This window comes from Hippocampus bargibanti, linkage group LG09 (genome assembly GCF_051943395.1).
Source record: "Hippocampus bargibanti isolate YZ-2025 linkage group LG09, ASM5194339v1, whole genome shotgun sequence".
NCBI lineage: Eukaryota > Metazoa > Chordata > Actinopteri > Syngnathiformes > Syngnathidae > Hippocampus > Hippocampus bargibanti.
The window spans coordinates 2,436,535-2,449,584 of record NC_142742.1 but is presented as its reverse complement, the minus strand read 5'-3'; the positions used below and the strand labels follow the sequence as shown (position 1 = coordinate 2,449,584).

The window sequence follows — 13,050 nt, the reverse complement described above, 5'->3', positions numbered from 1 at the left end:
CTCTTTAGCTTTGTTTGTTTACGTTTTGGACTTCCTGATACGTCATATCCTGCCTTCCTTGACATGATGTCACATCCTATTACATCACATCCTATTATGTCCGTCTTATAAATGCTCTCCCAGCGGTCTTTCACGCTTCTTCTTCCTTCCTCTTCTTCTTTCCTTTACTAACAATCACTTTCAACCCATTAATAATAATAAGAAGAATTATTATTATTATTATTATTGCTGCTTTTCTCCACAATATTCCACTGTTATGCCCTTAACCGTGCCCTCTCCCCCTTTTAGGGTTGTGGTTCTGGAAAGCCGACCCACGGACAACCCAACGGCGCTGAGCAACCTTTATATCCTAGCGGGTCATGAGAACAGTTACTGATCCATCAAGTGTTTTTTTTTTATTTTTATTTTATTTTATCTTTGGGAAGGTGGGGGGTGTCATGGGATGTTGTTTCCATTGAGCACCCCCTCCTCAGCTCGTCGGACTCACAAGGAGCCCGTGAGGAACGTGCATCATCGCAGAAGGTTACAAATATGAATTTTGTATTATTATTATTATTTTTTTTTTTAGACATCTCCATTTTACAGCCACTTTCTCCGGAGGTCTTATAAGTGCCATTAAAAGCTGGTGAGTATCTTTTTTTTGGGAGACTTTTAGCGCCAAGAGGTTTGGAGCTTTCTGCCATCCAATTCAAGCAGAGCAACACAACCCACCTGAGCCACTTGCGCTTTATTTAAGCAATATTTATTATCATGATTAATATTAACCTCGGGTATCTCGGACTACCTAAATAACCGGCAGCCTTTCTGAGAAGCTTTTGGGTTCTACTTGCGTTGTAACATAGTCACATCCAAACTTCTTTTCTTTTTTTTTTTTTAACCTTGAATATAATGTACAATTGTGTAATCTTCTCTTTACTTTTACTCTTTTATAGACCTTTAATTTCTTATTTGCACCGTGCAAGCACTTTTGTACATTTTTTTCCTTTTTAAAACAAAAAAAGTAATTTAAAAGGACAACATGAGTGACGACGCGCTTCTGACATCTTTGCATTCCCTTTGCAAAATGTGATAACCTACGCTGTTTATTTTTTTTGTTTTGTTTTAATTGAAAAAAAAAAAAAAAAGAACCTGTTGCTGACATCGTGTGTGCATATATGCGATGGATGTTGAAAAAGTGTGCATATTGAAACCACGGCCTGCTGACCATTATAAGTAGTGAAAGTTGTTGAAATAACTTAAAGGACAACCGACGCCTCCGGACAAGTTGTGTCCATAATTTGTAAAATAACTTCTACTCAGCGTATTTTAATAAGATTCCACGGCATATAGCTATATTTTACGTTTTAAGACTCGCGCTGAATATTCAGGAAGTCTTGTTTTTGAGTTGACGATGCCTGACGTGACGTCACTGAAGGAACGCCCCTGACCGAGAAAGCGACACACCATGCATTTTGGGTACTTTGTTTGGTCTGAAAATTTCGTGTTGATGGCGAAATTAGAAGGAAAACACATAAATAACGCGATGGTGAATCGTTGTTTGTTGCACCAAGAAAGACTACTATTTGATACTAGTTGACACAAATTCCCAGCAGACAAATCAGCCCATTTCCAACGGAGCTTGGGCGCCATCTTGTGCATTTTCTGGGCACTACATTCGAGTCCAAACGCCTCAAAATGAGATGAAAGGACTTTTTTAATCGATTGCAAACATTTATGCTTTCCTCTTTAGAACTATTTGAATCATATTCATAACTGGATGAGTAACAAGAAAACATCATCTCCGAATCTGAAGCCATTGTTTTCATTCTCGAGCAAGGTAAGACGTCCTGGCGTGATGTCACGAACAAGGGGGCGGGACCTTCTGAAACTGAAACCTTCTGACGTAATTTTGAAGTAGTTTTGGGACACTTTAAGTCATTGTTATTGGCATTTAACCAAAAATATCAGTCTGCGCGTTTTGGGTATTTTATTTTTCTGATGTCAGTTAGGAAACAAAAAAATGGTGTCGGTTGTCCTTTAAACTAACAACAATAATAATCATCATCAAATACCGTTTTTATTTTTCAAAATTAAATTCAGAAAACATTTGACATTGATCACACTAACTACAACGGACTGCAATTGTCGTGAAAATGTCATTCCGTTTTTTTAATTAGATGAAAATAATACAAATACAAATAATAGGTTCTGCTCTTTTTTTCCCATTGTTTTTTTTTTTTAAAATAAAGAAATCTGTCATCATCATGCTATTTTTTTTTCCCCCTCCGAGTGTTGATGAGGCAGACCTGCGGGTATTTGTTTACGTTAATTCCCCCGTTTAGGCTGCCAGCCTTCTGCCGGTGCCTCCCCCCCAACCCCTTTACCGACCCTCACGGGGGCAGCGTTAATTGGTCTCGGTGTGACGTGCAATCGGCACAAACAGGAAGTCCCCGCAACCAGCTCATCAAAGGTACAACCTCGTTGTTTATTTTATTTTATTTTATTTATTTATTATTTTGTCTCTAACTTCTTTCAAAATGTTTTCGTTTTTCCAGCTTTCGCGCGGACGAACCAATCGAGTCATTTTCTTTCTTTTTCGCCCGGACTTGTTGCTACAGCGACTGGCTGGCGGACCAGGAAGTTGTCAAATTGGGCGTGTTATGCGTGGTGCGTGACACCTTCAAAATAAGAGGCGATCTTGTCCATCGTATTTGACGCATGGTAAATTTGTGGGGTTTAAAATCTCACTGAGTGACATGAGTACTTTAGCATCCTCGCTAATAGCAATGCTAATAACGCTTATCATTTTTAGTGCTGTGTCATATTAGATCGTTTTTGTTTTGAAACACGGTAAAAAGAAACAAATATATTTGTCATTTTAGTTTTTAAACGCAATAAAATGACATTGTACGCAGTTGACTCGTGGGCAAGAATCGCACCCTAATTGAACATGTCATAGCATTTTCTTTTATTTTGAAGGTTTGAGTGTAATGGGGGTCCTTGGGAAGTGTGTGTGATGTTTGGGAGTTGTTTATTATTTTTTTTTTTACCTCCACACATCACATCTGAGCTTCAGAGAGGAGGAAGCCTCTTGAGTTTCTCTCCAACAAAACATCTCAGGAGATTATTATTTTTTTTTCGTTTTCTTCCTCATTCCCAAAAGTAAGTGATGTTTTTTTCTTTATTTTTAGCTTTATGAAATATATTTTTTGTAGATGTTTTCTTGAAAGAGTTGTTGGTGATGCTGTTTACTAGCAATGATGTGCCTTGATAAAGAGACCGTTTGGGTTTTAATAATAATATAATAGTAAGACATGTTATTTTGAAGCGCCTTTAAGTACCATTGTCTCATATTTAATCCACCTTGACAATTTTCTGCTTTTTTTTTCTTTCTTTTGCACATTTTTTTAACTCCAATTTTGTATTGTTAAAATAAATATAGTAGCATCCTAATGTATTTTTAAAGGCGCTTATAAAGGATTATTTACAACTTTATTGACATTACGTTTTGACTTTGTCACTGACTTTATTTTTCCATGTTTTATTTTGTAAAATTATTTTACACTTACAATTGTATATATATATATACATATGTATAGTGTAAATCTCCCTAACATTTTTTTTCTTCCTCTGTGCTACAGGAAAAAAAATATTTTGTTCTATTTTGCGGATGCTTTGCGTCAATCGATGGACAAGTACGAGAAGATGGCAAAGATCGGCGAGGGTTCGTACGGCGTGGTCTTCAAATGTCGCAACAGAGACTCGGGACAGATCGTGGCCATCAAAAAATTTGTGGAATCGGAAGATGACCCCATCATCAGGAAAATCGCACTCAGGGAAATCAGGATGCTCAAGGTCGGCAACTTCATTTTTTTATTTTATTTTGGAATTTGCTTTTGGCATCCAAGCGAAAAAAAAAAAATTGAAGCTACTCTAAATGGCTCATTTAACGAGTACCAGGAAGTGATTTTTTTAAGGCTTAAATATTGAAATACATAGAATGTAAGTGCAATTATTTTAGTCACGATTGATATTTAACTCCAGTGCCAGGGTTTTTGTCATTATCACTCAAATTGCAGGACCCACGGAATATTGAGCTTCAGGACTACATAAACATTCAATTGAGCATAAGAAACCTTAGTTTCTCTAATTTCATCAGAAAAAAAACCAGTTAATTCCTAAGTGATATGGGTCTGGAGTTATATGAGCTTGAAAAGGGGGCAGTTGTACAAAATACAATGCAATACAATACATTTTGATTTATATAGCACTCTAACAACAGCTAAAGCTTGAGAGTTTTGAAAGGCACTATTAAATAAATGAAAAGTATTATTATTATTATTATTAGTAGTAGTAGTAGTAGTAGTAGTAGTAGTAGTATTATTATTATTTATTTATCATTTATGTATTTATTATTTAGTCATTATTAATTATTATTAATTACTAATTATTCATTATGCAGTATGCATTATGTATTATTTACTATTCATTATCAATTATTTATTATTTATTGTAATAATAATAATAATAATAATTATGATTATTATTATTATTATTATGAACAAAGCGCTAACATGGACAAAAGGGACATGCTGCCTCTCATGGAAGGGAAAAACATTGCCAGAGGTCTGACCAGCGCTTTATCGGCACCTGCCGCCAAAAAAAAAAAAGAATATTTAGGATGGTCGCCAATATTGTGTCAAACCTTTTCAAATTGCGACTTCATTAGTTGTTTACAAGTGATATATGTATATATATATATATATATATATTTTTTTTTTTTTAACTTTCAAAATAAAGTCCATCTCAAGGCGATTGTAACTTGAAATCCCTGTTGGGCTCTTTTATTTTGGAAGTGTGCCCGCCGCCTTGTAGCGAGTCCAAATATCAGCCGCTCTGCTTAATTAGTCAAGCGGTGGCGGGTGGGAGTGGCAGCCCATAAATAACGAGGGACCCTGGTTGGGGGGAGGGGGGGTCTTTGGGTGAGTCGACGCTGTTACCGGGGGCAACGGCAGCTTTATGGCCGCCTATTAACACTTTGGATTTATTGCTTGAAAGGTGGACGCACGAACAGCACTCTCACTCACTGCGCTGGTGTGTGTGTGTGTGTGTGTGTGTTTGTGTGTGTGTCATTCTGTGTGTTTGTGTGTCTGCATGTGTGTGTGTGTGTCTCTGTCCTGCTGTCTGTTTGTGTGTGTGTGTGTGTGTGTGTCTCTGTCTGTCTTCCTGTTTATGTGTGTGTGTGTGTGTTTGTTTCTGTGTCTCTGTCTGTGTGTGTTTTTGTGTGCATTTGTTTGTGTGTCTGTCATTCTGCCTGTTTGTGTGTGTTTGTTTCTCTATCTGTCTGTGTGTGTGTGCATGTGTGTATGTATGTGTGTGTCTCTGTCTGACTGCCTGTTTGAGTGTGTGTGTGTGTGTGTGTGTGTGTGTGTGTGTGTGTGTATTTGTTTGTGTGTCTCTGTCTGTCTGACTGTCTGTCTGTGTGACTGTCTGTCTGTGTGTGATTGTGTGTTTGTGTATCTCTGTCTCTATCCTATCTGTCTATCTCCTGTGTGAATGTGTGTCTCTGTGTGTGTATTTGTTTGTGTGTCTCTGTCTGACTCTCTCTGTGTGTGTTGGTGTATCTCCGTCTGTCTGTCCTTCTATCTGTCTGTCTGCCTGTGTGTGAATGCGTGTCACTGTTTGTCCATCTGTCTGTCTTTCTGACTGTCTGTGTGTGTTTTTGTATCTGTTTTTGTGTGTGTGTGCGTGTGTGTGTGTGTGTGTGTGTGTGTGTGTGTGTGTGTGTGTGTGTGTGTGTGTGTGTGTGTGTGTGTGTGTGTGTGTGTGTGTGTGTGTGTGTGTGTGTGTGTGTGTGTGTGCGCGCGCCCCCATTGCAGCAACTGAAACACGGCAACCTGGTGAACCTGATGGAGGTGTTCCGCCGCAAGAAGAAGCTTCACTTGGTCTTCGAGTACTGCGACCACACGCTGCTACATGAGCTGGACCGCCATCCCCAAGGGTCAGCAGCATCACCCCCCCCCCCCCCACACACACACACACCACACCCCCAGCTGCCACGGCGGTGCGGCGCTGTGTACATTGGATTATCTCTCCCTGACATACTGTACCCCCCCCCCCAGTAGCCCCTCCCCCACCTTTGTATTGGCCGTCTCCCGGGGAGGCGGACCCTCCCCGCCGGGAATGTTTGCCACGGCGTTCTGTCCCGGCGGGGCGGCGTCAGCCGTCTTGATGGGGAGTAGGAAGGGGCGGGCCTTGGTACGATCGTCATGTCATGTGATGACTGGTTCCCATGGCAACCTGTGAGGCCAATCAATTCATATTACAGCTGAGGCAAAATGGCCGCTTTGCTCGAACTACTATCAAAAATAACAATTATGGCAGTGTTTTTCAGAAATAAGTCAAAGTTCTTTCTTTGAAACGATCGACCACTGATTTAACTGATTTTTTATAGATCAGAAGTAGTCATTGGTCTTTAAGAAAAGACTTATGACAGTCAAGCTAGCTACCTACCTAGCTATCTATTTGCTATCTATTGGCTGGCTCGCTACCTACCTAGCTATCTATTTGCTATCTATTAGCTGTCTAGCTGGTTGGCTAGCTATATAGCTATCTATCATTTAGCTATCTAGCTGGCTATTAGCGACTGTATCTATTCGCTAGCGAATTAGCTTTCTATCTATTTGAGTTACTTTGGGGTTGAGTGAACGCTGGCGCATGTGGCTGCCGCTGCTCACCCACAGAAAAAGCTTTTTTTTATTGTAGCGTGTACGTACGTGCTACAATGTGCGACTATTTACCGTATTTATTCAAGTATAACGCGCAAAATTTTCTAGCTAAAAAAGAACTCAAAGGTTGGGTGCGCGTTATAAACGAGGCCTGGGGGGAAAAAATCGCATCTGTATTAAATGCTTTATATATAATAATAATCATCATCATCATAATACATTTGACGTCTAAGCACCTTTCAAACCTCTCAAGGCTACCTATTGGCTAGCTTTCTATCTATTTGAGTTACTTCCGGGTTGAGTGAACGCTGGTGCATGTGGCTGCCGCTGCTCACCCACAGAAAAACTTAATCCTGTGACTGTAAAGTGACCTTGAGAGTTTTGAAAGGCGTTTAGAAATGAAATGTATTATTATGATATAATTTAGTGGGCGTGGCCTATCTGACATCAACTTGTCAATAAGACGTTTCTTAAAGTTGTTGTTGTTGTTGTGTAGCGTTCCGGAACATTTGGCGAGAAACATCACATGGCAGACGCTTCAGGCCGTCAACTTTTGCCACAAGCACAACGTAAGTCGCGGTTTCGCACGTCTTTGTCTCCCGTGGTTTTTTTTTTAACTAGCATTCCTTGTCCGCTTTCTTCCCCCCGCCGTCCAAGTGTATCCACAGAGACGTCAAGCCCGAGAACATTCTCATCACCAGACAGCACGTCGTCAAACTCTGCGACTTCGGTTTCGCCAGGATTCTCAGTGAGCAAGCACAGCCACACACAATGCATTTTGGGTATTTTTTGGGCGAAATTAGAAGGAAAACTGCATCAATAACGCGATGGTGAATCATTGTGTGTCGCAGCCAATTGCGGTAACACGCATAAAGAAGATGTAAGTCGACACAAATTCCCAGCGGAAAAATCTGCCAATTTCCCACGGAGCTTGTGCGCCATCTTGTGCATTTTCTGGGACGCTACATTGGAGTCCAGATGCTCAAAATGACACGGAAGAACTTCTTTAATCGATTCCAAACATTCATGCTTTCCTCTTCGGAACTATTTGAATCATATTCATAACTGGATGAGTAACAAGAAAGCATCTTCACCGAATCTGAACTCATTGTTTTGATTCTGGAGCAAGGCAATGTGTGACCAATAGTGACATCACGAACAAAGAGGGCGGGACTTTCTGAATCTGCCCAGTTCCGAGCTCATTTTGAAGTAGTTTTGGGACAAGTCATTTTTATTGGTGTTTTGCATTTGACTAAAAATATCAGCCTGCGTGTTTTGGGTATTTTAGATGCTATAAAACGTTTTTCTGATGTCAGGAAACAAAAAAAAATTGTGTCGGTTGTCCTTTAACTCATTCACTGCCAGACGATGTGCAAAAATGTGTCCGCTTTAGTGCCAGGGTTTTTGTCATTGTCACTCAAATTCAAGGATCCACAAAATATTGATTTTTCGGACCACGTAGATATTCAATGTGGGGTAAGAAATTTGAGGCTCTGTTCTTTCATCAAAAAAAAAGTTAATTCCTAAGTTATATGGGTCTGGAGTTATATGATATTGAAGTGAGTGTAATTAATACCATGAAAAATATTCATCTATGCTTCTGCTGAACACGGAATAATTTTCCACATTGAAAAAAAAAATATTTTCAAAATAAAAGAGGGAATTAAATGTGTTATTTCTATGTTGCTTTTGGCACGTACGCAGCCGGGCCGTGCGACTCGTACACGGACTACGTGGCCACCCGCTGGTACCGTGCCCCCGAACTGCTGGTGGGGGACACGCAGTACGGACCCCCCGTGGACGTGTGGGCCGTCGGCTGCGTCTTCGCCGAGCTACTTTCCGGCATTCCGCTGTGGCCCGGAAAGTCCGACATGGACCAGCTCTACCTGATCCGCAAGACACTCGGTTAGCTTTGTTTAAAAAAAACACACACACACACACACACACACACACACACACACACACATACACGTTTTTTCCATTCGGTGGGGACGAGGCGTGCAAAAGATTTGCTCCGTGGGAACCCAATTTCAAACATGAAAAAAATATATTTGTAAAAGTCATAAAAATTGGATTTTAGGATCTAATTTTTTTACCCTGTGCTTATTCAGAAATCACTTAAAAATGGCATATTTCGTGATTTTATTTTTCCAGGTCTTTGGTAACCTAGTGTGGACTTCCACACACACACGCGCACAACACACACACGCATACACGGTTTTTCCATTCAGTGGGGACAAGGTGTGCAAAGGATTTGCCCCATGGAGAAGAAAAAAAATTCAAACATGAAAAAATGTATTTATGAAACTCATAAAAATTAGATTTTAGTACCCACACACTTCCACACACACACACACACACACACACACACATGAACAAACACACATACACGTTTTTTTCCATACGGTAGGGACAAAGTGTGCAAAGGATTTGCCCCGTGGGAACCCAATTTTAAACATGAAAAAAATATATTTATGAAACTCTTAAAAATTTGATTTTAGGACCCACATATTTTTGAGCCTGTGTTTACCCAGAAATCACTTACAAATGGCATATTTCGTGATTTCATTTTTCCAGATTTTGGCAGCCTCGTGGGGACTTCAACACACACAGACGTACACACAAAATCAAATCAAATAAAAACTCTTGTTAGCTTCGCTGAAAATACACACACACATACACGTTTTTGCCATTCGATGGGGACGATGTGTGCAAAGGATTTGCCCGTGGGAACCCAATTTCAAACATCAAAAAAATATATTTGTTAAAGTCATAAAAATTAGATTTTAGGACCCACATTTTTTTGAGCCTGTGCTTACTCAGAAATTACTTAACAATGGCATCTTGTCTTTTTTAGTTTAATTTTTTACTTTCTTAATTATTTGTCATGTTTTTTTTAATTAAACCAAATTGAAACTATACATTATATTTTTCTTCTTTTATTAATTATGTAAAATTTGTTTTTGTGTAATTTGTTGCAGGCGATCTGATCTGTCGCCATCAACAGGTTTTCAGCACCAATCACTTCTTCCATGGCTTGTCCATCCCGGAACCTCAACAAATGGTCCGAGGCACACCACAACTCCTCCCATCAAATTCCGCGCCTTCTGTCCAGTGACAAATTTTATCACATATCCCGTCACCCCTTATCCCCTTTCCCGTTTAGGAACCCCTGGAGCTGAAATATCCAAACCTCTCCCACCAAACACTCAGTCTCATGAAGGTAATGGCAACATTGCTAGATTTTTTTCCTCCAGCTTCATTTCTTGTCTTATTTTATTCTCTATGGACACATTTTTTGCATCCTATTTTCCAATTTTATGAATGAATAAATACATTACTGGCTAGCTAGCAAGCTAATTGAGTTAGGAAACATATTACCTGACTAGCTACTGGCTGTTAGCTATCTATTACCTGGCTAGCTATCTTTTTAATAATAATAATAATCCATTTCATTTATAAGCGCCTTTCAAAACTCTCAAGGTCACTTTACAGTCACAGGATCTGTTTTTCTGTGGGTGAGCAGTGTTTTTGCTATCTATTTGCTATCTAACTAGCTCACTGGCTACCTAGCTAGCTATCTATTTGCTATCTAACTAGCTAGCTGGCTACCTAGCTAGCTATCTATTTGCTATCTAACTAGATAACTGGCTACCTAGCTAGCTATCTATTTGCTATCTATTAGCAATCGCACTAGCTAGCTGGCTATCTATTAGTTATCTGTTAGCTAGCTAGCTTTCTATCTATTTGAGTTACTTCCGGGTTCAGTGAACGCTGGCGCGTGTGGCCACCACTGCTCACCCACAGAAAAACTTAATCCTGTGACTGTAAAGTGACCGAGAGAGTTTTTTGATAGGCGCTTAGAAATGAAATGTATTATTATTATTGTTATTGCTAGTATTATTATTATTGTTATATTATTATTATTATTACTGTTATTATTGTTATTGTTAAATTATTGTTATTGTTATTATTATTATTGTTGTTATTATTGTTATAATTATGATGGTGATTATTATTATTATTATTATCGTTATTTTTATTATTATTATTATTATTATTGTTAGTATTATTGTTATGATTATTATTATTTTGATGATGAGTATTATTATTGTTATTATTGTTATTATTATCGTTATGATTATTATGAAGATGATGATGATTATTATTATTATTATGATTATGATGATGATGATGATTATTATTATTATTGTTATTATTATCGTTATTTGTATTATTATTGTTAGTATTATTGTTATGATTATTATTATTATGATTATTATTATTGTTTTTGTTATTGTTATTATCATTATTATTGTTATTATTATCGTTATGATTATTATGAAGATGATGATGGTGATTATTATTATGATTATGATTATGATGATGATGATTATGATTATGATTATGATGATGATTATTATTAATTATTATGCTTTTATTCCGTAAACTAAACACGCTTGGCGTCCATGTCGTCGTCAGGCTTGTCTTCGTATGAACCCGAGCGAGCGTCTAGCGTGCGAGCAGCTGCTGCAGCATCCTTACTTTGACAGCATGAGACATAAAAGCCTGGCCAACGCAAAACAGGTCAACGTCAACGGCGCGGGGCACGATCGCCATGGTAACAGGCGGACCCGCCTGCCGCGCAAACACCTGCCCGTCGGCGTGAGTCATTCTATTCTTGCTAATTTGATAATATTGTATATTTCAGAAAAATACTATTCATATGGCTTCATTTTAGTTTGGAAATGTTATATGCGCCCTCCCCACATACGCACACACATAAAAAACACAACTGCATTCAATTATGAACAACCAAACACAATACAATACAATACAATACAATACAATACATATTGCTTTAAGTAAACAAATTATGTCAAATAAAATGTGAAAAAAATAAAATGTAAAATTGCTTTAATGGAAGTGTGTACAAAAAAGTACATAAAAGTAAACTAATACTGTGTGTGTAATGGATTAAAATGACACATATTAGTTTACTTTTGTTGTTAAAATAAGATCAAGAATGTACCAAAATGTTTTAACACAAAAACACGTACACGTTAAATATAGATAAATAAATAAAAATCAAATAAATGTTTTTTTTTATTTTTACATTTTATTTGATATTATTATCGTTTTTTTTATTTGATATTTTTTTAGATTTTTTTGTATTTATTTGATATTTTTTATTTTATAAATCAGTATGTATTGTATATTTAGGTGTGTGTGTGTGTGTGCATGTAAAATTGCTTTGATGAATAAGTGTAAAGTACTCTACAAAAAAAGTACAAAAACATCATCTAATATTTGTTAATTTTTAATTTAATAAAATTCATTAATTGACATTACAAATATTAGTTAATTTTCTGTTAAAATAAGATCAAGAATGTTCCCAAAATGATTTTTTAACACAAAAAGTATAAAAATAGAAGTATATCTGATATTTTATTCAAGTAAAAAATAAAAAAAAATATCTATTCATCCATCCATAATCTATTTAACCACCAAAAAATAAAATTAAATTTACTCAAAATATTACAAGAATATATCTTAGTTTTTACCCAAACAAAAACAAAAACATAAATCTGCACTTTTTACTGAAAATAAATCATTAGATTTTTATATTTATTTTTTTAAATTTTTAAAGAAGTTTTTACTCCTCAATAAAATGTCACAACTAAAGAAAAATCACATAATAATAATCATAAAATCATATTAAATAATTATTTTGTCTGATTGTTACTTAAAGAATATTTACAAAAAAAAATAGAATCTCCAAAAAAAGACATTAAAAAAGCTCAAAATTTACAAGTAAAATATTGATTTTAAGTATCACTAAAAATATTTTTATAAGTAAAAAAAAAACACTTTTTTTTGGAATTAAAAAAAATTCATGTTGTTGTTGTTTTAAGTCATAAATGTCATAAACAAATTATTGTTCACTCAATCGTTCCAAGTTGATCCTCTTCTGGCGTGTGATTGTCAGTGTTTGCCTCAGCTGACGGGCAGCAGCATCTTCCCAGTTCCGGACACCAAGAAGTACTTTCACAACCTCAGCAAGTTCAACTACCACCTTCCCAACATCTAAAAAAAAATCACGTCGACTCATGCTTCAAAAAAAAAAAAAAAGACTCAGGAAGTGAAAACGGAGCTGATCGACCGTCATTCGTTTGTATCTTGTTATGATTTTCAAGCGTTAGCTAGCCAGTGAGCTAGCGCGCGCTAGGTAGCAAGCAAGCTAGCGTGCGTTAGCTCGCTAGCTAGCGTTAGCTCGCTCGCCAGGGAGCGTTAGCTCGCTCGCTAGCCAGTACGCGTTAGCTCGCTTGCTAGCGTGCGCTAG

At 37.3% G+C, this 13,050-nt stretch overlaps 2 protein-coding genes and 1 long non-coding RNA gene across 8 annotated transcripts in view; 2 read left to right on the top strand and 1 right to left on the bottom strand.

The window, feature by feature from the left end:
* The window catches only part of map4k5 (mitogen-activated protein kinase kinase kinase kinase 5), a 33,591-nt gene extending 32,061 nt beyond the window's left edge, over positions 1–1,530 (top strand). For 4 of the 5 annotated variants that reach the window (XM_089004341.1, XM_089004340.1, XM_089004339.1 and 1 more), the window contains one exon: positions 289–1,530. In XM_089004341.1, coding sequence (XP_088860467.1) covers positions 289–376 — 88 coding nt within the window. In that variant the 3' untranslated portion in view covers positions 377–1,530. The remainder of the gene's footprint in view (positions 1–288) is intronic. The other variant, XR_016115984.1, reaches the window with a different exon arrangement.
* The window catches only part of LOC148893266 (uncharacterized), a 115,356-nt gene continuing 102,693 nt past the window's right edge, over positions 388–13,050 (bottom strand). The window contains exon 2 of the long non-coding RNA XR_016115985.1: positions 388–1,394. This is a non-coding gene — a long non-coding RNA (uncharacterized LOC148893266). The remainder of the gene's footprint in view (positions 1,395–13,050) is intronic.
* On the top strand, positions 2,322–12,916 carry cdkl1 (cyclin dependent kinase like 1 (CDC2 related kinase)). 2 transcript variants are annotated; one of them, XM_089004345.1, is made up of 11 exons: positions 2,322–2,449; positions 2,535–2,646; positions 3,621–3,834; positions 5,859–5,980; positions 7,204–7,276; positions 7,365–7,455; positions 8,412–8,612; positions 9,689–9,771; positions 9,874–9,930; positions 11,190–11,372; positions 12,697–12,907. In XM_089004345.1, the coding sequence occupies exons 3-11, from the start codon at positions 3,667–3,669 to the stop codon at positions 12,796–12,798; spliced, it is 1,080 nt and encodes a 359-aa protein (XP_088860471.1). In that variant the 5' UTR covers positions 2,322–2,449; positions 2,535–2,646; positions 3,621–3,666; the 3' UTR covers positions 12,799–12,907. The 2 variants fall into 2 exon arrangements, with proteins under 2 accessions (XP_088860471.1, XP_088860470.1); XM_089004344.1 differs by lacking the exon at positions 2,322–2,449 and having other exon boundaries at positions 2,537–3,141; positions 12,697–12,916.